The 24,791-nt window shown below is 45.6% G+C and overlaps 1 protein-coding gene across 1 annotated transcript; it reads right to left on the minus strand.

Annotated features, from left to right (window-relative positions):
* Positions 1–102: 102 nt before the first annotated feature.
* LOC309440982 (putative cation-transporting ATPase 13A5) lies at positions 103–23,546 on the minus strand (the record flags this gene model as incomplete). The annotated part of the gene is made up of 17 exons (XM_082055293.1): positions 103–117; positions 715–915; positions 1,611–1,691; positions 2,573–2,661; positions 4,156–4,433; positions 5,265–5,344; positions 6,155–6,259; positions 6,806–6,969; positions 7,116–7,228; positions 7,844–7,961; positions 9,392–9,548; positions 10,223–10,233; positions 21,015–21,088; positions 21,626–21,706; positions 21,771–21,841; positions 22,065–22,211; positions 23,328–23,546. 17 exons carry the CDS (start codon positions 23,544–23,546, stop codon positions 103–105), a joined length of 2,004 nt encoding a protein of 667 aa, XP_081911419.1.
* Positions 23,547–24,791: the final 1,245 nt, after the last annotated feature.

The raw sequence follows: 24,791 nt of genomic DNA on the forward strand, positions 1-24,791 counted from the left end.
AGCTGTGCTGGCCTCTGCCTTTGCAGGCTTAAATGGGGCATTTGCTCACCAGCCTGATCTTACAGCAAACTATGAGCTTTAATCTCTCCTGTACTCAGAGCATTACGTCTGCAAGACCTGGCAAGGGAGAGCCAGGCAAGGACAGCATATGTGCCATCTCACATCTGTAATTCACTCCCGGATGCAAAAAACCGGCAATTACTTCATCCGGGGAACTTGCTTGTTGTTCTTGGAAGCTGCAGCACTTCATTTATCACAGGATTTTTCAATTGTACGTGTGCTCCTCTGTGCAGTCAAGATTAGGTCACTTATTTTGGATTGCCTTTCCATCAAACCCGGTGGGTGCATTGACAGCATCTGGTACAGCAGTGGCTGAATCATGGAGTGCAAGTGTGACGTGGAGCAACAGAAGCCATCACTTTGCTGTATATTCAGTGTTTTTGAGCCTTTGTAGATGTTGGCAAGTCCTGATACCTGCTGTTGCCATGGACTAGCGTCAAGGCTGTTATTTCACCAGCAGACAAGTGAATAGTCCTCACCCGTGCTCCAGGGCACAGCCAGTGTGAGCCCAGCCTGCCTCAAATGGGTGGGTTTGTGCAGGGATTTCGAACATCTGAATCTGGTGCACATCATAGGATGAAAACCCAGCCTGCTCTGTGCAAGCCAGGGGAGTGACAGCACTGCGAAGACCTGTGCCTGGCTGCAGGGTCTCACCCAGTCCTCATCACAGTGTTCATAGGCGAGGTTAATGTAAATCTCATCCGTGCTTTTTGCCGCAAAGACTTTTGTGTTTACAGGAGGCCAGCTGGGATCCCTCTGCAGCATCCTCTGCCACTTTTGGTACTGGCTGCTTGACTGGTACCAAAAGCAGCCTTTAATCAGCCGCCAGAGGTGTTTGTTCTGCAAGATAGCATCCTGCGGAGTGACACGGCACAGGGTTGGTGCTATTGTCCTTCACTGGAAGGGAGGAGCACTCAGGGACAAAAGCTGCCCCTTGCTACACCTGCAATCCCCCTGAGCTGCACAGCCCCTTTGGTACCACAGCTGCTAAATGTCACCTTCCTCATCCACAGCAGGCCCTGCTCAGTTCTATCAGGACAACACTGAGCTCAGCCTGTTTAGCTGAAGCAGATAATCAAGGGGCAAGATTTTCCTCCTGGGGCTGTGGGACAAGCAGGCAGTGCTGCTCCTTGCAGGGGACAATGCTTAGTGTCAAATACAGCCAGCCTTGACCCACAAAACACTTTAGGGCTTAGTCATTACTGCAATATCCAACAGGACAGTCTCCAGCCTGGTCGATTGTAGGACAAGAGGGAAATGGTGGTTTCAAAATCACTGCCGAGTGTCCCTGGGGGAGCCAGGGCCGCAGGCTCCTCCCAAGCAGCTCCCTCCCTCCCTAAAGGCTTAAGAGATGTGGTCTAAATCATCTCTGGGACTGTATAAAAAGGGATTTGACAGACACACATTGGGTCATAAGGAAAAAAAAAAAAAAAGACCTGAGTGTTTATGCTTCTGGAGGAGGAGAATGTGACTGCAAATGGGGGTAGAATGACCTGACCAGATGCTGCTCCCATTCATCCCAGGGAACCGGGGTAAACAAATGCACTCACCTCTGTAAAAAAAGATACACAGAAGGTGACCAAGAGCATCAATAAGATGTAAAGTCTCCAGATCACAGGAGTGAAAAAAAACTGTTGGAAAAGACGTGAACAGCAATTAGATTTAAATGCCTTGCCAAGATTTGTACCCGTTCCTAATGTTTTGAGAAGCTGACTAATATTTTCCCAGTGGCAAGCATGGAGGAGGCAGTAGGAAGTGACAGTCACTCCTTGTCACAGAGATCTTAGAAGGTTTGATGCCAGATTCCCCATGCCATGGAGCTGCCTAACTCATCTCAGCTACTTAAGCTACTGCTGAAACCTGCAGATCAGGTGCCTGGGGCAAGATGTGTTGCCCAAATACTTCTGGGAAGTGGCCACTAATGCACAACGTGTGGCTCCTCTCCCTCTGGGTATGCTCATCCCAATGCCAGGCCTCTACCTGAATCCATCCTGTGCAGGGTGGCTAGGGACAAGCCACAGGTCTCAGCCATTCCTGATGCTGGGCAGCACAGCTGGAGGCAGCACAGCTGGAGGCAGCTGCCTGCACTGTGCCCTGGCTGAGTGCCCAGGAGGGACAGGGCGCCCCAGTCCCTGAGCTCATGGTGCTCCAGGCAGGAGCAGCAGCAATCCTGGCCCACTCAGTTTTCCGGCCAACAAGCCTCCTCCAACACACAAAACCACAATCCACTCTATTGTCCTGTTCTGTTAGGAAGAAAAACTCAGCAAGCTCTAAGCATTTTTTTTCTTCTCCCAGTTTCCACCCAGTCTTTAGAGGTGAGGAGGACTGCCTGGTTAATCAAGCACTTGTCAGGAGGATGTTAGAGAACTTTGAAGAGGCTGCCCAATCAGTGTCAGAGCAGCAAATTAATTTCCAAGATAATTGTAGCTGTAGCTTCTGCTTTGTGTACATAGATAGAGGGCTAGCAAAATGTGTAGCATGAAAAGAAAATGTATGTTTCGTTTGCGCTTACCTGTATACCACTGTACACAGCATCAGTGTCAGCGAAGAAGAGTAAGAGGCAGATTGCAAGCTGAAGGGCCAGGAGGACTGAAAATATATCTAGGGAAAGAAGAGCATTTGTGGCCCTGGGAAGGAAGGGGGTTGGCGACCAAACTCTGCAAATATGCTGGCAGGAGCTGCAAATGCTAATGCTGTGAAACTGACATCATGTAAAATGCCCTTCTGTTTTTTACTCCCTGAAAGAAGAGCCATGGAACTGAAGCTAGAAGAGCTGCTCCCCAGCACCCTGCTGCAAAGCTCACCACCTGCACTGTTTTTTCTTGAACAAGTGATTTGACGTGTTCTGATTCTTCTAGAACCACAGAAAACTGCCTTGAAGGGACACTGCTGTGAGCCACACCTGCATCCCCTCCCCCTGCAGTCACCCCTCCATGAGCTCAGCCACACACCTGGACCACAGGCAGAAGAGGAGGCTGTTGTTCTGTCGGGCTGCCCTCGCAGGTGGGACATGTGCTTCTGTGACCAAGAGGGTGTGAAGGTGGGATATATCTGTGCCTTCCACAGGAACAGTTTTATCTGGCTTAGCATCCTCCTCCAAAGGAGCAGGGGGCCACAGAGCAATGGCAAATGGCTCAGAGATCTGGAGGTGCCAAACCCCTGGCAGCTACCGGGAGCTAAGCATCTTAAAACTATCTGGCAAGTTGGGTCAGCAGCTTCCAACACATTCCTGGCAACCTCGTCACTGACAGGGAGGAGAGGGGACGGGCTGAGGGGGTGTCAAAAACAATGGAATTGCCCTTTGCTTCCTCCTAGGGATTGTCCCCGAACAGGGATAAAACACAGCAAAGCACATGCAGATTTCTCAGCTGACAGAAGCCTCTGTCCTGTCTCAGCCTGGCTGCTTGCAGGGCAGACACTTTCTGGTCCCACTTGTCTTCTGCAAGTGATCAGTGCTCTGTGAAATGGGTTTGGGACCTGCCTTTTAACAAAATACCCAGCAAAATCAACCCTGCTAAGATGGATGAAGTCCTGCCCTCTCATCTATGACCCACAATTGCAAATAAGCTATCAGTCAACTGATGTCTGGAATGGCTAAATCGCCTCTGCTAAACTCAAACAGAAAAATAAAGGTTATTGTGAGAGGATGTTAACAGTGATATTATCAGAGGCTTTTCTCTCTCATCTGTAGGAATGGAAGTCAGGCGATGTAAAATTGTGAATCTCAGAGGAACTAATTTTGAGGTGTCTATTTCTAAACAAATACTTCCAAACCTCATATGCTCTCTGCGTTCCAATAATACACACTTCTGCACTAAATCCAGCCCACCATCTTCTACAAAGCACATGTTTTCCAAAATAAGATGCAGTCTCCTTTCTCAGCTCTGCTGCTTTTATCTCAAGCAGTGCTCACTGAGCTTTTTTTGTAATGAGGAGGTAGGAGCTCACATACACCAACTATTATTTTACATTCCAGTCATTGGTGTGGGTTCAGAAAAATCCACAGCATCCCTTCCCTAGCAACCTCTCCTGCCAGGCTTATTTTGGAGCAGGAACAGGAGTCTGCAGAGTACATGTTACTCCAGCTCTACTCACAGTCGGTGTGGATGGGCTTCCAAAAGGTCTTTCCCTTGGAAAAGGTGGAGGCCACAATGATGCAGTTGATAGAAGACAGTGGCCACAGCGTGGTGTCTTCGTAACTGAGGACAGTGCTCTGGGCACCGCTGCTGGTACCGTTTCCCCAGGGGCTGGTGGGGGACAAGGTCTGGTCCTCTGGAGAGAAATGCCTGTACGGTAACACCCGGCACTTTGTTCCTGCTCTCTCCAGCAACAGTGAGCTGCAAACAGCAATTTCCTCTTCTTTCCAACCCAACCTACGATAATAACCAGGTATCACCCACAGGAGAGAAAACCACACATTTAAAAACGGAACAAAACAACAAAAACAAAACAAAATAACAACAACACAAAACAGCAAAGACCAAACCAAACCAAACAAAAAAAAATCAGCTTAATTTTCTAGTGTATGCCAAAATCTCAGCTCCCAGGTGAGCAAGGCCAGCAGCATTTAAGAGACACAGCTATGAAGACGTGTGCCCCGGGTGCCCGCACACTCACCTGTGGAGCATCCACGCAGTGCAAGGAAAGCGCCTCGGGGCCGGGCCCTGGCATTTGAGAGTATCCCCAGTGAAACACCTCCTGTCTTACCAGTTCATTTCTCCGTGACGATATTAACTTTTTCAGGAAGGTATAGCATCTTGTTAATGTGTAGCAATCAATATCCGTAGTTAGCATGAGTCCTGTTTGGGGAAGGAAACATTCCTTTGGGGTATGAGAAGGAGCGTCTTCGGGGTCAAACTCCCAACTGCATCAGGTTTTTTCAGCTTTGCTGAAGCTGCAGCCGGGACAGCACCAGTAGCCATGCTGGAGTTGCTGGGTGTGCAGGTATGTGTATATATATATATATATACGTATATGTGGGATTCTGTCCCTGTGTTTTTATTTCAGCCTCAGCTGATGCTGCCTTCTGTCCCGCACTGGGGGGAAACTGGGAGCAAGGTGGCCACAGGGGATGTGAACAGGGGTTGTGTGTGGAAGAAGGGAGGGTGGGAAAGATGGGCCTGGAGCAGCACTAGCTGGGACATTTGCACTTCAGAGAAAACACATTATTGGACTGGTTCGAGAAGAAAACAAGAGGACCTTACTTGAGTTTCTGAAATCCTTCAACAAGGCAGGACTTCTGTCCAGAAGACATCCTAGCAAAGACAGCCGCGTTCACCAGTGTCTGCAAGAAAGAGCAAGAGGCTGCCTTGGGGAGGCATTTGTGCCTCCATCACTCCACCAAGGCAGGATCAGACATCCCTGGTGGGTGCCTGACACATTCGTAAAACCCTCTAATCCCACCTCCAAAACACTATAATGGTTTTGCTGCCCTAAGGGATCAGGTTTCCTCTAACATCAGATTTATCTTGCTCTGTTTTTTTCCTTTCCCTCTCTGCAGGAGGTGCCAGCGATCACCATGAGCACTGTGGCAGCTTTAGAGCAGCAAGGCATTGTGAGTGTTTCACAAGTGCAGAACAGATGGTTGATGACAGCAGCAATAACACTACTCAGCCTGAGGTTTCTCCTACCTGAAAATCTGGCCAGCGGATATAAAATCCAAAAATCTGTCCCAGCACCAGCTGTTTTAGGGACTGGGTGACAGGAGTTGAAGATTTCTTCTGCTAGATGCGGGTATTTCATGTTCCTGATGCCCCTGCTGAGTAAGAGGCCATTGCCAGCTATGGTAGTGGCACATGGGAAGGGGGTTGATGGTTTTAATTAACCTGAAATTGGGAAGGCGACCATGGAGTAACTCCACTGCACAGCTGCTCGCAGCACCACAACCACCCCAGTCATTTGAGGTCTTAGAAGATGCTGAAAGCAAGCTGTTTGGGTTAAACGTGCAACATGCTGGGAGGTTGCCTGGAGGTGTCAAAATGTGTAGTGACAACATTACAGCTACCAACAGAAAAACCCTTTCTCCAGCCAGAACACAACCATCACTTAATAAAACAGGGAGGGCAAGTAAGTGCTTTGTTTCCTCTGAACTTACTTTTGTCAGCAAGCTGTAGAAGTGCTTTAGAATAACCTGATAGGACTTTCCATTCATTGCAAAATGATAGTTCCAGATTTCTCCTTCCAAGGTGATCTTTTCCTCCTATTAGCACATACCTCATAGAAATAAGACAGTATTTATTCTCAGAGAGAGGCCATAGGATGGCATTTAATTTCCACTTCATCAGCCTCCTGCCAGGCAATCAGGGACACAGCTTTCTGCAGTATCCTTTTGTAAAGCTTTACACCTGGCAGTACTTGATATTCTAGTGGTGTTTCTGCATGTAACTAATGCCTGTTAGATACAGGCTACTAGTTTAGATGCTGAAGTTTAGTCCAGCAAATAGTCACGCAGACAAGTATGTATAATTGCATTAATTCTGCACACTTCAAGCATGATTGAAGTGGCCATTGCATCTGCAAAGCCTTGCCAGTTATTCATGTAGTTATTTTGCATGTTGCCCTGAGCAAAGGACCACTGGACCACACCACACCTCCATATACCCTGGGGTAGATACACACTAGCCCCGAGGTTTCCTCTATCGCTCAGAGCTACTTCCAAATCCCCAACAAAAAGCCAGATATTAGACATTTAAAGCTTTGTTAATCCCCCCAGCACCCAAAAGCAGCCATCCCTGGCTGTGCTTACATGGGGAGCAGCTGTGTTTGCTTTACAGCCTTCTGCCGATTGCCAGGCAATGGAAGCTGGAGTGGAGCCCTCTAGTTCGTTTGCACTGATGAGGATGACTTTGCCACGTGTGTGAATCATACCCGCATTCCTGGCCACCATGACAGCTGTCTGCAGATTGTCCCCTGCAAGGATAATACAGAGGCAGGCTTCTCACATCTGCCATAGCACAGTGGCAGCCCAGGATGCCCATGGATGGGCAATGGAGGGTGCTGGAGGAGTGAATCTCTCTCCTGTGCCCCACAGCCACGGGAGGAGCCTGCGGGGTTACCTGTGACCATCACGCTTCTGATGCAGGCAGCAGCCAGCTCTTGTAGCACAGGCTTCAGGCGGCTCTCCATCACCAGGAGGCCCAGGAACACCAGCCCAGACTCTGCCTCCTCTCTTGGAGCAAGGACAGAAACACATGTGCTGTTTCCCATGAGTGGCACAGAGAGAGAGAGACTCTCTCTGTGGCTTTTGTTCAACAGGAAAGCCATTTTTGGTGGGAAACATGCTTCCTCCGCAGGGAAACACGACTGCTACGAGTTCAAGGCAAGCAGTGCTCAACAAGCACCAACATTTCTGCAGCTTCAGCCAAGCTGTTGGTCCCTGGGAAGGAGCAACACAGCAGAGACACATGTGCAGGGAGATGGACAAGGATTTGCAGGAACTGGCTGGCTGAAACCTGCAAATTACAGTACACAGAATTACTTTCTATTGCGGTCCCAATACGTTGCCATATTAAAGCACAATAATGAGCTTTCATTACGCTTCGATAACAGCTTCTGAATTTCAACTCAGTGAGCCTTGCAAGAGCAGTAGTAAAGCTGGCAATTAACAGTGTAATCAGCATCTGCTGAGTAGAAGGTGTTAGATGGTGCAGCTTCCCAGTACGTTCCCTTTGGCAGGAGAGGAGGGGAAGGTTTGGGTCAGGGGAGGTTGGTTTGGGGCAGGCGGTAACAAGCAGATAATAAAGCAAGCCCCCAGTGTCACCAGCAGCCCATCAGCACAACTTACCTGTCTAGGTTGCTCAAGTCTACATCTTTTCCTAGGTTTAGTGTTCCATGGGCCAGGGTGATGACTCTGAAGCCTTGGCTTGTATATGACCCAAGCTCCTTTAAGAAATTAGCTGGGACTGTTTACAGGAAAAAAAACGTTCATGGTTAGAATATTCCATCCTTGCTGATTGCTTTTCTATGGTTAAATACCTGTCCTCTAAACAACTTCCTAGCCTTAGCTACAGCACTGTGCCCTCTCATAGAAGTCAGCTGTTCTGGACCAAGGCTGTGAACTGACTGTTCAAATACGTGATCTATTTGTCCGTTTTATACTTTTAAAATGCATGATAACGTGCAGGTAGGTAAGATAAATTACTGGGCAGAGGATACATGATTGGCTTCATAATTCTCTCCCAAGCTTTACTGCATACGTGCTGAGTGACTGAGGAAGTTGTTTTTACGTTTATGCCTTAATGTGAGAATTCTCCCAAATCCCTAATTTTCAATTCTCTGATCATTCCTGTGGCTCTAAAAACAAAGAGTTCCTTTTAGCTTTGTAGTATTTTGTACACTCTAGGTACTGAAATCACAGCTTTACAATGTGATACCTAATTAGTCATTAAGCTAAGTCATTAGGCAGGGTAAGAGGAGCTATTTAGAAACCTAAGAAAGTGGAACATGATTTTGAAGACATTTTTCTTGCTGATGTTGACTTGTTTGGAGGTTTGTGTCATTAGATCTTAGGTGGTTCTAAACTAAATCTTTCTGTTGTCCCTCAAACCAATTTTTACCTGCTTTCAGGTCAGTGTCACCTGAAATGACACACCACAGACCATTGGTACTGTGTTTGCTTGCGATCCTTTTGAAGTACTTCGTGAATGTGACTTGAGTTTCAAGTTTGCAGACAAATTTGAGTACAAATTTATAACAGTGTTCACATACAAAAAAAAAAAAACCATAAACCAAAAACAAAGCCTATGTTCACTTGCAGAGAGGGGACAGAAGTCTTGGCTCAAGTGTTAATACAAATTATCCTTAATAACAGTAATTTGCATGTCCACAGCAAGTTTCCCATTGCTGAGCTTTAAAGCCTTTGCAAGCTGGGTCAGTAACTCAATCCTGAACTTACAAGGCAACAAATTAGCAGGAAATTTAACAACCTGCACAATACAACACACTTGCTGTGACACATGCAATTACTATGGTTCCATGTCTGCTCTGGGTATTTTGACATATCGACATTATTTTTGCACTACATCTCCAGCCGATGCAAATCAGCTAAGGGATGGGTAGGGGCTGAACCTCGGGCTGTGTGTCTCAGTAGCTGTTGGGCTGTGTGCATCTTTAACTTAACAAACAAGCAATGAAAACTTATTTGTGGTATTAACTAATGAATTCTAACAATCCCAAGGCTTGTTTCTGTGAAGAGCCACACACGTGCAGTTGTAGTGTGGCCAGTGAGCAGAATGAGAGCTGAAAACCTTTCAGGATTAGAGCCCCAACATAAACTCTGGTTTGAATTAAGTCCAAATAAACACTATAAAGCTGCCTTTTCCCAATTCTATACCAGTTTCTTGTCTGCAAAAGCTGGACACTATTTCCGGTGCTCCTTTCATGTACAGGTCATACTGTTCCCCTCTGATCTTCTGTGAAACAACAGACATCCTCTGCAGCCCAGGAGAAAATGGGAATTGATGTAGGATTGCTATTCCTTCCACAGGAGCCTGGAGAGGTCAGGAAAGTGAGACGTTATTTGAGTCACTGATTACACAAAGCAAATCTGTTCTGAACTTCAGCTCATTTGAGGCCTTCTTGCTAAGGTGATTTATTATTAATAGATTATTTCATTTTTGCTGCCATCTGGCTATGGGATCAGATCACTGATTAGAGTTTTAGGAACCACAGTCTCTCCTACTTTTTCTTCTCAGTATACTTCCTAGGAACCTCAATGTTTTCCTTTACATTCAACTTGTTTTCCAGACTTTGTCCTGTCCTTTATCTTAATAACTGCATATTAATCTAATATTCCTGAATTTACAGTCCTGGGAACTCAAATTTGATGCATTACAGTGACATTACCATGGGAAAAGAGCCATCCTAGAAATAAGATTAATTTTCTTGTTGCTACAGCACTATCTTTCCAGTATTGCTAGCAGAAATCACACTCCTTCCACCAGCAGGGAACTGGCTTGTTCAACATTTGGACTTGAAACATAATGATTTTCAATTGTCAAAACTCGGACCTTCCCGAGTGTATTTTTAAGAGGAAGAGTGAAGCAAACAACACTGTGCTTTAGGGTGGTGTTGATAAATCTGCTAGTGGGGTTGCATGACCATTACCAGCTGGACTCATGGACCCACAGCTATGCTGCTTCCAGCTGTAATCCCTTGTCCTTACATTGCCTCTTCCTGCAAATGAACACATGCTTTAGGCATTTATTCTGTTTACATGTTTTTTCTGTGTTAGTTTCCACTTAAGCGGATTGTACAGTTTCATTTTTCCAGCAGCTTTACAGGGTGAGGACTCGGAGAAGTCTCTATCTTTTATTAGTGCAGATAGCGAAGTTGGGAATTAGGGGCTTTTAAAGGCACATTAAGTGTTTCAGATGCCACTTCAGGAGCAGCATCTCCACTTTCATCAGAGTCTGCTTCTCTGGTCCTATGCTTCCACCGTGTTTTGGGGGAAGGTGAAGCACAGTACCAAGCGTGATTGAAAGCCATTTTGGATCTACTAGCCCAGATAAATGAATAGTGCACGTGCTAGGAATTTGTACATGCTGCAGGTTGAAAACACAGAACACTCGGAATGAACTGGACTCATGCTGCTGGCCTTCGGCCTCAGTCTAACAACACAGATGTCGAGAGCACCAGCCCCATCCTGAGCTGTGCTGGAGTCCTCTACCTGTTGTACAAGGAATAAAGTGTTATTTCTGATACTTTTTTTTTTTTTTCTCCTTTTTTTTTGGCTTCATATCCATCTGTTAAAGCAGGGGCAGCAGCACATGGGAGCGTGTTTCCTCCTTATTCTTGGCATCCATTTGCACAAGTGTTTTGTAATGATCTAATAGGTCTTTCTATCCATCATCAGTGACAGCCTCCCTGCAGCCTTCTCCTTGGCAGAAGCCTACATGGTCCTGTGTCTTTTGACTCACTGAGAGTAAAAACCTGTGTCAAATTCTGTGGTTTCTTTAAACTCAGGTTCCACATGAATTTCATGCCATATCAATGATGAAGGGAAAAACATAATTATTCTTATCTAGCTGGTTTTATCTTCCAGTCACCTGCTTTTAAGACTCTCACTGATGTTCTGTGCAGAAACAGGGTGGTAATTTTCAGTGTAGGATGCTTTTATCCCTCCAGCTCTGTTACTTTACGTGCTGCCAAGGCTCATTCACCCTCACAGTCCCCTTCTGCTGTCCTGTGGCTCTGCCGCTGCCTGCTCTTCCACAGGAGCGAGCACCAGCCTGATGCCTTCCCGCAGTGCTGCTGAGAGAGCTGCCATCTGCTTTACTTATTGACTAATCTCTCTTGAGCAAAAGGTGGAAGCAGAAAAGATAATGAGGCAGTTAACTGCAGAGACCCACAACTCCCCCCCAGGCTAGGATGTGTGAAGGTGAAGAGCAGCCCCTTTCCTTTGTGCCTCCTCCTGTCCTACTCCCACCCACACAACTCTCCATACTTGTGGATGAGCCCCAAGCCTCAATCTCTTGCCTCCTCCGCCGGTCTCTCTGAGACTTGCTGTTCACTCACCTGGAGGCACCAGCCTTGGATTCTCCATAGGGATGTTCTTTTGCTAATCAGAGATAACAGCCTTTAGCATAAAGGCATAAAAAACCTGCCTCTGTGTTTCCTTGGCTGATTTGTGCTCTCTGCACCACATGGTCAACAGCGTGGTGCGACCTCCTGCTTGCAGCAAGCAGCAACCAGGCTTCCCCCTGGCCTCCTTACACTCCAGTGCTTCCAAATCAAATTAAGAGAGAAAATGTAGACAGCCCTGAGGAAAATGAGTGCTGGACTATCAAAAAGCAGCCACAGTGCTGCAAACCTGCTATGAGGTTAGAAGATAAAACAGAGCAAATTCCAGCTGTTATCAGCAGGACTGCAAAGGAATTTCCCCTACAGGTATTTGAGCTTGACTTGTGAGTAAACCCCCATGGGCTGGGTTGGGGGTGTCCCTGCTTTGGATGTGTGCAGAGGATGTGAGTCACATTACCAAGTGTGTGGCCTCAAACATTTTCAGGTCCAGCAGATCAACCTGAATCTTCTTATCCAAAACAACCAGTGAATGACAGCTCACCAAGGCTCCACACACAGGTCCCCGGGACAGAGGAGTTCTGGATGGGAACTTATGGATTTTCTGAAATCTGATTAAAAGCAGAAGGTTATTGGGACTGCTTATGGGAGAGATACAGAGACACAAGTCTTCGGCTAGTGCAGACAGGTGCTGCCCTGATGTGTTCAGAGGAGCTGAGCCCAGTAACTGCAAGCAACAGGCTGTCCTACCCATCCTTCTGATCAGCAGGTCAGAAGCACCCAAGAGGCCAAAAAGTACCCAATAATTAGTTTGCACAAGCTCAGCTTGACGTGAAATAACTGAGAAAGCAAAACACTCAGAGAGGGTGGCACAGAAGTCCTGCTTGGCGTTAGACAAAGCAGAGAAGACACTATCAGAGAGGAACCAGCTTGCCGCAGGGACCTCAAAGAAGTTTGGCAATGTGTCTGAGGAAAAGATTTGTGAAGATGCAGTATGGAAAGGGGGTGCATCTGCTTGTGCTGTGCACCCACTGGTGTGGATAAGCACCATCAGCCTGCCCTCAGCACGCCAGAAGTGATGTGGGAGAGCCACGAGGAGCCTGACCTTCACTTCCAGCTGTAGATGTTACATCTGCAAAGCAACAGACACCAGATGCTTGTCCCTCACATCTCAGTTTTAAAAATGGGTAAGCTGGTTAACTCTTATTAAGTTATATCCATGCACAATGTCAAAAACTCACACCCAAATTTCTTTCTACAGACAGCCTTGAGGTTTGTTTCCTCCTTGGCACCACAATACAGACTGAACACATGAGACTGGGCTGGGTGAAGGCTCTATAATTTCATCATGGAAGCTATTTCCAAGAGTCTGCTCTTCTCACACACACATTACCCTCTAATTCCTTTACTGTCATTGCCTCACAGTGTTCAGCTTAGCTGACAGCTGGTCTTATAATATGTTTAAAAATGTGAACATTTAAGAAAGAATAATTACGCACATAGGCTAATGAGATCAATGCAGACAGCAGTAGCTCCTCCTTGCACTTTGGCACTCCACCAGCACTGGCTCCCAGCTGGGTGCAGACTGGACATGTCTGCAAAGAGAGCTTTACATTTTCATACCTTACAGAAGATTTCAGAAGTTGTTGTGGTTTTTTTTTTTAATTACATGAACTTATTCTGATATATGGATCCAGTTTTGTTCTGCTGCTCATGTGAGCAGATACCACCTGCAAGGCTAGTTTGGTGGAAATAACTCTGGCTCTGCCATGAGCTGTCTTTTGGTGGTCTCCAAACCTGTTCAATGTGCACATATTCAGTGTGGTCTCCCTGGTGCACTGGAGGAGGCCCAAGAAGAGATTGTACAATGTGCCTGCAGCTTGGTCCCACGGGAAGACTATTTTATTGGTTGACACTTATTAATTTCTTCTCATTAATTTGCATCAGATAGTAATTTTCTTTCTGTCCTTTGAGGAAGTATTTGGAATATGATTTTTCTCCTCTCACAATGAATTCATCCATTCATTCATTACTGCGTGATTATCTCTGTGGTGTTGAAGTATCCAATATATTAACAATTACTAATGAAAACCTAGGAGTAGATATAGGGTGTGTGATTTGTCCTGCCACTGCAAAAGATTAATATTTTGAATTTACTAGAACAGGCACTGCAGAGCTGAAGTCTATTATTTTGTTATAGTAATATGAATTAAATAGTGTAATCCTGGATACAGTCAAGTTTAATGTTTCCATAGGGGTTATTTCTTCAGTATTTCAGTGGTATTTGGGCTTGGAATTGAGATGGAGCCTGCCATGGGTTTGAGGGAGTCCCAAAGGACTCCTGAGCTCTGCAGGTTTCATCTGTGGTCTCACAGATTTCTCACAGCATTTACAGAAAGTAGGTGAAATTCAACAGGCACCAAAACCAGCAACACTTAATCTCAACAGAAGGAGCATTATCCTAATATTTAAATGATGAAAGGTTTATTGACTAGATTAAGAATAGTTATTGAATTGTGCTGTGAATGACATAATTGAAAAGCTCTGCATATATTCTCCAAATCCCCTCAGGGTAACTAGAAGCACTCATGCTGCTGCTGACTTCTGTTTGTCTTGAATTAGCAGGGACTTTCATGGCTACACCTGCCACAGCGGTGTCTGAATGCCTTCCTTGGCAGGAAGGGGCTGAGCAGGGACACCCATTGCACTCTACCTCCCCAAATGCACCCAAGCATCACTTGCCGCATGCTGTTTGCTGTCTCTCCATATCCTACGTCACCACCTGCCTCCTAACCAGGCATCTGGGCAACATGTTCACACTAGAGATTAGTCCTTGCTAAATGAAATCCTTCCTTACCGTCTTCCCTTGGAAGGGATAATGCCCCACAGGTCCAGTCCATCTTCTGTCAGCACGTCTATCTAAATTTAAATAAATATCTGGTTACCTTGCTGTTGCCCACTGCTTCCCCGTTCACATCCCCAGAGGTCCTTCTGGGGCAGGGTCAGGAAGGCATCCTGCCCACAGCACCACCCTGCTGCATGGGCACCTTGTCCAGGATTTTTCTCTGGAGATAGATCAGGGTAGAAGGGGTAGGAAAAAAAAACTAAAAAAATCCCACATTCCCAGTAGCCCCTGCATCGTTCAGTGCCCCAGGTAGCCACTTACTTTTTGACAAAGCAAACGAGGTTGATCTGCTTGCAGGTATTAATCCTCTGGGCTGATACAGAAAATCATCTGTTTCTTCAGCCTCCTTTAGGCATAAACAGTGCCTGTTGTCAAGGCAGTAGGGACAGTGGGAGGCACAGCCAAGGTGAGATGGAAAAGGGCCATCACCACCACATCTGCCACCGACTTTTGCAAACAGCAAGAGCAACAGGGGCGATGGGGTGGGAACAGCCACTGGCGCTGCCACTCTGGGGGTCCAACCCTCCTGCCCAGGAGCAATGCAACCCAGGCTCTGCCTCTGGGGATGACAGCCTCATTCTGCTTTGTTCTGTCCACATCCCCCTCCGCTTTCCCAACCCTATTTCTGGCACCTGAAAACTTGATTACAGAAGCGAACAATATTCCAAGGATCTTGAGTGACAGAGGGCTCAGAGCTGGTGCCTGCAGCATGGAGTCATCCCTCATACTTACCTTGTAGGACATGAACACACACACAGTGTAGATGAGTCTAGACATTAGGAAAAGTTTCTTCACCCAAAGGGTGCTGGAGCACTGGAACAGGGAGGTGTCACCGCCCCCCAAGCCTGACAGTGTTCAAGAAGAGACTGGACAATACCGTGTCGTATGCAGGGACAGGAGTTGGACTCGATGATCCTTGTGGGTCCCTTCCAACTTGGGACAGGACATTCTATAGAAATTCTGTAGAGTCACAACACGCCAATGACAGAGAGGCCTATGATGAACTTGAAGGCATCTCTGTAGAGTTTGAAGTTCACTGGCTTGGGGTAGAGGATGGATCTCACCAGGTCACCTTTAGCTGTATTGAACCCCGCATGAAGACACGTCCCATACGCTGTGTATGTGACACAGCAGCAGCGTACCACGCCAGCGCTGTTCGAAGACAGACAACATTGCACAAGCCTCAGCCATCAGGTGGCCACAAGCACTTCTTGGGGACAGCAGACCGTGCTGGACTTGAACTGCGAAATGAAACCTGTTCTCTTACCAGTCTCTGGGGCTGCTGCTTTCCCTCTATTGGTAAGCACATGTGAAATAAATACCAGTTTGCAGCACAATGGCTCTCGCTGACCCTCCGCCCTTCAGCTTTGTCTGTATGACTTCTGTCCTGCAGAAGAGGACGTGTCTCTGACAGTTCTCCAGGCTGTGGGTTTTCCAGGGCATCAGACCCTCCATGAGGGGTAACTGGAATGTTTTCACCTACGAACAACAACATGCAGCTTCACTGACATGGGATTTAAAAGTCTATTAGATTTTGCATATTAAAAAAGCAACAGTACCCTTTAGGTGCTTAAGCTTGCCTGACCGATTAGCTTTCTTGTGTAATTACACATTTGAATTTATACTGACAGCCATTACAGTCTTAGTTTCAGAGTAATCAGATGGTTTCTCTGAGCATTTTGTATCAAGGACCTTGGGTCAAATTTTGCCTTTAAACCAAGTTCATGCCTTGTAGTGGCTTTATGTTTAGGTATAGCACTGACCCCTGTGCTCGTACACTGCCTGCCTGAACAGAACTGCTGCAAGATCAGAATCCACAACCTCAAAAAGTACATATTTAGTATAATTGGGTATTTTTACTTTCTATTCCTGACAGTATATTAATCCTACTTGTTTTTAATGTGGATTAGAAATGGCTATTACACAATTGCAGTGTTTCAAAATCCCAAGACAACTGTGAATTATTCAAGCCACAGTTTTTCCACATCCTCCTTGAAACTATTCTAATAAACAGTCAACAATTTGCTGCCAGAAAAGATAGAGACATCTTCCTGACACATAACCCGCACAGGGCCCTAGCATTTCAAGCTCTAATGTTGCACCTGTAAGCATCCCTTCATTCACAATGCAGCTTCCATCAATCAGGACAGCATCACATGGGAGAGAGAACTTTTTTACCATCTAAAAGAAACACATCTGCAGGGACTAAGTAATGAGACTCCAGCTCTTTTCAACCTGTAGAACAATACAAAACTGAATTTTACTTGTGCACAAGTTCTGGGCAATTAAAGTCTTGAGGCACACACAACATTACTAAACTTTGACACTGCATGGTTTAAGGCTGGTACTTCTCAGAAATAATACTGGCTGAAAAGCAGCAGCACAAAGATCAGCCCTTGTCTAAACATCTCTCTCCAAGTGGATGTCTTCAGTTTAATTTGCTTAGTGTCCATAAAGCATTCTGACCAGGAAAACCTATCCAAGGCCTTTACATCTCCCATCACCCTAGCAATTGCCCATCTCAACATCTTTGCAAGGCAAAAATAGCCATAACCCCTATTTCATGGGCAAGGAACTGAGATGCAGGAAAGAAAGCTCATACCTCAGTGGGAGCCAGGTACCTAGTCTCCTTGAAAATTGCTCACAGGCTACTTGACAAGACTGTGAAAGTAGCCTACAGCAGAGCATGGAAGCAAGTCTCGGAAGGCCAGAGTTGTTTTCTAGTTGCTTGTTTGTGAAATTTAATTTTGCAAGGTGTTCTCGACTCTTAACACAAATTACTAGGTTCACCTGTATCATTATAGATGCCACGGGTACAGATGATAATGACACAGATGCATCACTACCGCCCAGCACAGGCTGTGCCCACACTTTGCCCTGCCCGGCTCACCCACCTCTGCCCCGTTCTCCCCGCAGCTCTCCCTTCACGTTCCAGTGGTAGAAATCAACAGGACCTGTGCAATTCCTGATACCTTTCAACACGTTAGTTAATTATGGGGAAAATGAGACACGGGTGACTCACCTTCACTCATTGTGCAGACTGTAACATGGGCTTTGTTGTGCTCCTCGACAAGGTCACGCAGCTTGGTGGACTGCTGTTGATGGCAAAGCAATTGCAGTGTTGAAACATCAATACGCAAGTGAAGCAGTAGGTTACAATTCAGTGATTGTGCTAACATCACAGAAACTGAGCTCTGCTGAGTTATCCAGGGGAGGTTTCACATTGCCTGTTAGAAATCAAGATGCAAGTTCATCGAGTTAACCTAGAACAAGCTGCCATGGGAGCATGGACCTAATTATCTGTTTGCATCTGATTCATGCTGCTGTATTTCCCTCGACTTTCAAGGGGCTATTCCTGCTTTGTGCCAGAGTAAGTCATTAACTGCAACATTGCTATCTGCAGTCCCTTAGTAGAGATTTTCTTTTTGCTCAACAGTTTTATCCTTGCTATGAGGCTATCAACAGGACAACCAAGTTGTAAAGGTTATCTTTACAAAACTGCTAACTGCTATTGCAAGAAGAAAAACAGAAATTCTAATTTAGCTGAGTGTCTGTGTTCTGCCAGTTTTTGCAATCTAATTCAGACAATTACATATCCTGAGATAATGATGAAGTTAACTGTCATTGCAAGGCCATTAGAGAGAATGCCTTATCTTGATTTAAAAGTTGCAATTGCAAAAAACTACTCCCCGAGTGTGGATTTCTTCATTAGCATTGTTCATGTGAAGATGTCAAGCCAGTTTGAAGAATATCCGGAGGCCCTAAACATTGTCATTCTTCCTGCCAAAATTATCGGTCACATTTTAAACCAGCCTTGCTAAAGAAAGCTGAATGGACCATATCTGTTCTTCGTGCTCTGCAATATCAGGACAGACACCAATACTTTAAGTACAAAGGTGCTCTCAAAGACATACGAGTGCTTGTTCAACATGGGAGTGACAGTCATCCTACAGATATTAGTCAGAGATACAAAAACATGATGCGCAACCAACACACCTGTGCTGGCACAAGCCCCGGCTGTTCACAAAGCCCTGGCTGAGGTCGGTGTGAAGCAGCGATAAAAGCACCATGCACCAGTGAGCACAGGCTGCCCCAAGTCCCACAACCCCAGGGGCCTGGGACCTCAGAGGGAATGTGATGTGCATCTCTAACAGCCCAGGGAAAAGCAGAGTCAATTCAAACAAAAGCCAGCTCCTGGAAGGGCAAATTGTTTCCCCCTGGGCTGCACTTCGCTATACCACCTTCTCGAGGAACCTTTCGAAGGGCTGAATCTTGCACTTCACCAGTAATTCAGTGCAGGAACAGTGATTTTAGTGGTGAATCTGAAGGCAATGTGAGCCCTGCCTGGCTCTGAAGCAGCCCATGAATATGACAGTGGAGTCAGTGCACCCAGAGCTGCTGTCCCTTCACCCCTACCACCACCTCTGATCACATCATGCACTCTGCAGGAACTGTAATTCTCAATGCTGTCCTCTAACCCTTCCATTTTTCCTGAAGATCAAAAAACATTTACCAGGACTCAGGAATCACTGGTTCACTTTCACTTTTAAATCTTAACAATCCAGAGGAATGTGATACCTGACACCCAGACCTGAGAGACTAAAACATTGCCTGCAAGAATCCTGTTCTTTTTTCTGCCTGTACTTTCATCCATATAGTTTCTCTTTTCTACCCTTTCATACCCTTTCTCCATTTGATTTTTGCCTTCCCTAAGTTTCTAAAGTGGGTCCAGAAATCAAGGAAACATTTTCCAAATTCCTAACCAGACCACTCTGCGATTCCAGCAGGAAGCACCACAAACCTCACCTGTCTGCATGAGGATACTCAGTGGCAGGCAAACATTGCATAAGGCTCAGCTTGATCTATTTGCCTTTGTCATAGAGACTGAATGTTTCAGGTTTATCACAGGTGAGTGCTCTAGGTCAAAAAGTGAATGAGATGAGACTATTAGAAAATTCTTCTAAGCAGCTGCATCCATGGCAGAAGTTTGAACAAACAAGCCCCACTGAAATCTGGAAATATATATTGGTTATTACGGTATCTAGCTAACAACAAATTAATTCAATGAAGTTTTTGAGAGATTTGACCACCACTTGGCTTGTCTGAAGGAGCGATAGACTTTTCTGTAGACCTGGTATAACTAAAATAGCCACTGAAAGAGCTTTCTGCATAAAGACTGGAACTGAAATGAATTATTCATCTGACAAATTCGATCCCCCCATGAAAATTTAATACTTTCTTTGACATTCAGTAGGACAAAGAGACAGACACTAAATCAGAATGCCAGTCTTTGGCCACTGAAGCTGTATCTGGACTGAAATACCACAAGCTGAGGACCAGTCTGCCTCCAGGCACCACCATTCATATTTCAAACACAAAGCTTCAGCCTTGGATGGAAGAGCAAAGTTCTAATTAAATAAACTTTTTAGAGTGCTACACCGAAGTTCTCTTCAAAATCATCTCCAGGGGGCACCGAAAGGTTGGTAGTATCAAATCCAACCAATTTCAGGAGCCCTGGAGCTTTTCAGGTATTTTGTAGGGTTTCAAACAAACTCTGCTTAAAGTTCAGACAAATGCTAGCTTGGAGTCCCAGCATTCACAGCTCCTTTACATTTTAAAGACATTCATGTAGCATTCATAATCCACTAGAGTGAATACAGGTGGTATGACAGTATCCTGTATGGAAACTTCTGCTTACAGGTTGGCAAAATATATGTCCAGCATTTCTATACACAAACCCAGCACGTAACTATTCATACATGTCTCCCCTCTTATCCACAGGATATGTTTGGTCTGTCATCTGTAGAACAGATTTGCAGTGTGTCCTTATTTATGGAGGAAAAAACCAACTTTCTTGCACCTAAGTCATAGGAGAAAAGGAAGTTACTAGGTGAACAAGGCAATTATAAAATAGGGATTTTGCAAATGTTTTCCTCTATTCTAAAGCACAGTCCTGATTTACACTGCTGTTGAGGCCACAAGCAAGATTGTACAGTGCTTTGTATAATACTGCCTTTAGACTAATAAAACAATGCTATTAAAGAGGAAAACAGTGTACCAGTAAAACTTTCACTGCAGACCATTATCAAGAGCCTACGTGAAAGGGCAGAGTTACAAATGTGGCCATGGTCAGCCCTAGCAGTTGCAGAAAGCATGAGCACTCCAGGTGGATGTCACTGCTCAGCCATGAGGCAAGATATCCCAGCTCATGGGAGATGTTCAGTCAGGAATAAAGGCCTACAGCAGAGAAGGAGGACATCAGTCCCCCATACTACTGCACTCCAAGAAGGCACACGGTCACCATAAGGGGTACACTCAGCTCTTACAAGTATGCAGCACCAAGCATCCTCTTAGCTTCATTTTCTTGCCTGTAACCTCCTGCCAGGAATGTGTGCTAATAGCCATAAAGGAGGTTCACCAACTTTCCTCCACGGCTCATGCTTGTCAAATGTCAACCACCACATCCCAGTGTGCCAAGGTAAAGTCTCCAAAACACTTCAAACCTGTCCCACCAAGTGCTAGTCTGACTTACTGATCTCTTTAAAAAGTAACTTCCAAACAGGACAGATTTCAATTTCAGTGGCATTAGGGACACACACCAGCTGCCTGTAGGAAGGTAGAGAAGAGTTCCCCATGTTGTAGCTTAGTCACATAGGTTAAGACTTCATGTGGAAAACAGTACGCCCAAATAACAATAACACAACTAAAAAAGCAAGTCCTGGGGGCACCATATGTCTGAGCAGGACAGACAAACCTGTCAGGAAGCTATTGTATTTGAAGGGACTTTACACAGAGGCAGAATTTTACTGTTTCCTTGCTGAAAAGATCATCTGTTTGCTGCTAAACCCTATGATGATCTTTCCAGAGGGCTTTTAAGGAGAAAACAGCACAGGAAGCCAGTCACAGCTTGCTGTGCCCTGAGCCCAGGTGGAACTGGTAGCATTTTCCCCAGGCTTTGCCTGGCATCACTGAGAAAATAATGAGCTCAATAGAGAGCAAGGGATAGTGATTTTGCACCTTTCCAAATGTCACCCACACAGTTTGCACTTTCTTTCTACTAAGGTGAGTAGCAAGAAGCTCACCTGAATTTGAAAGGAAGAATTATTAGGTCACACTGTCACAATTGCCTACTTATACGTAGACCATACCTGATCTTCTTCTCTTGTGAGGCCAGCTCCAAACTTGTGGTGTATGCTGTGACACATGTTGCTGTCTTCTAATGACCTAGGATAACAGGAGAAAGTCAGACAAAGGAGCCACCTGCCACAAAGAGGCTGTTGACACCCACCCAACTTTCTTGAATTCTTTTACAGAAAAGTCCCAAGTATGATGGATTTTCAGCACCTGGATACACATCATCTGCAAGACCAAATAGAAAAAAGTCCTTTTGCCATTCAAGGGAAAAGCATCTCACTGTTACAGAAATGTTTCCACATGTTTTATGAGAAAATTTGAGCTTATGTAAACAGGATTTGCAGGAAGATGCTGACAGAGCACCCTTGGGAGACTCCAGGTGCCTTCACTCCTATTTTCACCCACCTTGTCCCTGCCGTTGTTCTTCTTCATTTTATAGATGACTTACCTTTAGCTGTGCCTTCATTATGGCTCTGTTTATGACAGAGTCCATATCAGCCACAAGAGGATCATCTGAATTACTACCAACAGGTAGTGCTAATGTGGACAAATCAATCCAGGTCACTTTCTTCCATGTGTATTTGTGAAACTCATCCTAGAGAAACAGAGTGCAGTTCAGTGAAAAGCCCAAAATGCTGCCTGTGATGATGTTTCCTGACTCTGGGAAGCATATATGAGATTCCCAGAGAACTACTGTGGCATCATTGCAGCCATAGTAAATGTAAGCCCATAGTAACAGGGATGCTTGTATCACTGTTTTCCTACTAATCACTAAGGCACTTCCAATGCAATCTTGCAGTCATCTCCATTTGCTTTGATTCATGCTGTGGAAGAATTTCAAAGACTAAACTAAACCAGAAGCTTCAACAGCTACTGGGTGCATATTTAGTCTGTGGGATCAGACTAGAGCTACTTGGAAGCAAAAGCCTTCTGAAACACTTCTGGTGCGGACATTGAGACCTCAGCACTAGGTGCTTTGCTCTACAAAACTCCTGTAACACTGTGTTACTTGTACATCCATAGCCAAAAGCAACTCAGTTTTACTGCTACAGATGCACATCAGACTGAATCACACTTTAATCAGTTTAGTCTAATGTAACTAGTTACAATGAGTAATAGATTACTCATTTAGTGGTTTGAGTGCATTTATTTTAGGAATATCATTGCAATGTTGAGCGTTAAGTGCTTTAAACATTTGCTGTGATAGAATTGGGTTGGGTTTTAATTTACAGTCGTGGAGACCTAGAATATAACTAATGCCTAAAACCCAGCTCTCTAAAACCTATCTACTTAGTGTTCTCCAATAACTTCAAAGCAGAAAGGCCACTAACAGCCACAACTTCTGATGATGATCCCTCCACTGAAGCCAGTTGGCTCATATACATAAAGGAAGGGAAAAGGCAGAGCTGTTCTATGGAAGATGTTATTGGCAGAGAACAGCTGCTGGACCCTGGACAGCTGGAATGCCTGAAGTCCACTTGGTTCCCAGCCTTCAGGAAGTGTATCTGCACTCTTATTACTGTAAATGTGTCCTTCTACATAGTGTTTCAAACTCCGCAGATGAAAATGGTTAGTTCTGCAAAACTTGACTCATCCCTGACACTCCAATTCCAAACATTAACTTGCTACATCATGCAAAGACAGATAAGCTGCCCCATCTGTGAAAACACTAGGTTATGCAAAACACAATGAGCTCAGACAGTTCACCTACTATTGTTCTGAGCAGAACAACATCCGCTTCTTCCAAGCTGCGGCAGATACAGTTTGCCCACACATCCCACTCTGGCTTCCAGTAAAACAGCAGCAGCAGAGCCCCACAGAACAAGATGTATCCAGCAACGCACAAGGCCTTTCGGCAGCCTTGGGTTTTGTACTCAATTATCTCCTGTACAGCAAAGAGAAAGCATTCTTTGGTAACAAGTCTGACCATGGTGTTTGCTCATCGGGAAGCCCAAGCTTATTGAAAGGAAAAGCTGGTGACCGAAGCCCCCTCTCATAACTGCTCAAGGTCATCTTTGGAAATGAGAGTTTGCTGATTGATACGCCATAGTTAAGTGTAGAACAGAGTTGGTGAAAGGATGATGCTGCTGGGCTGCTGCCAGCAGAGGAGCATTGTCACATCAGCTCTTCTTGTATTAACGAAGAATCAATGAGAGGCCAACCCTTTGGACATGCCACCCACATCCAGCCTGGACACAGCTCTCCCAGCACTGAGACAGCAGCCGTGGTAGGTGCCACCCTGGCCCTGCAGCCCTACACTCACCCCCTCAGCAGCCACATGAGTGTCCCTCTCTGCTTCCACACAGGGACCAAGGTGGGAACCCAGGCAGCCCCCACTGCAGGGCTCGCTTTGTGCCACCCATGCTGTGGCACATTGCATAAAAGTTTATTTGGGAAAATAACTTTGGTTTAAGGCTCAAATGAAAACCTAGAAAAAGAGATTAAATTTTTTTTTGTGAAAACAGAAACAACTAAAAAACCCACAAACAATTGTTTTCCATCATTTGTCTCCATTCCTACTGCAGCGATCCATTTCTTTCCCTATACAGGGTACCTCTCAGCTCTCTTCCCCACTCCAAAAAGCCCAGCTCCAGGAAACCCCTGCAGCTTCACCCTAGGGCTGATGATGAGGACAGGAGGGCCCCCACACCCAGGAACAAACAGCAGCATTGCAGGTGAGCAGCTGTGGTGCTGCCTTGCCCAGTGCCCTGGCACCAGTGCTGCCAGCTGCCCACTGCTCCATGCAAGGAGCTGCAGAGCAACCCTGTGCCATCTCAGAGGTGAGATACCTAGCCAAGACCAGACATTACAATTACCCACCTTTCCACAGGGCAGGTGGTGCATGAGGCACCTGTTCCTGGGGAGGTATTAAGTGACCCTGCACAGGGAGTAAGTACAAGGAAATGTTTTTGTATGTTTACTTGTGACTACACTGAATGCTTTTCCAGAATAGCTTGCCAACTGAAGTACACGACGTAGGGGGATAGCGTAACACATTGACATGGCTTGTGCAGGTGAGAGGAAGAAATGGAGGTTTAAATTATTATTAAAAACAACAAAAAAAGGAAGTCCCACATCTGAAATGTATGTCAGAGAAATTCCAGAAGGACAGCTGGTGCTTTACAGGGTTTACAACAAAGCAGAGCTCCTTGGAGAGGGCTTGTACAAACAATTG

Source organism: Streptopelia decaocto, assembly GCF_964273445.1.
Source record: "Streptopelia decaocto genome assembly, chromosome: 6".
Lineage (NCBI taxonomy): Eukaryota > Metazoa > Chordata > Aves > Columbiformes > Columbidae > Streptopelia > Streptopelia decaocto.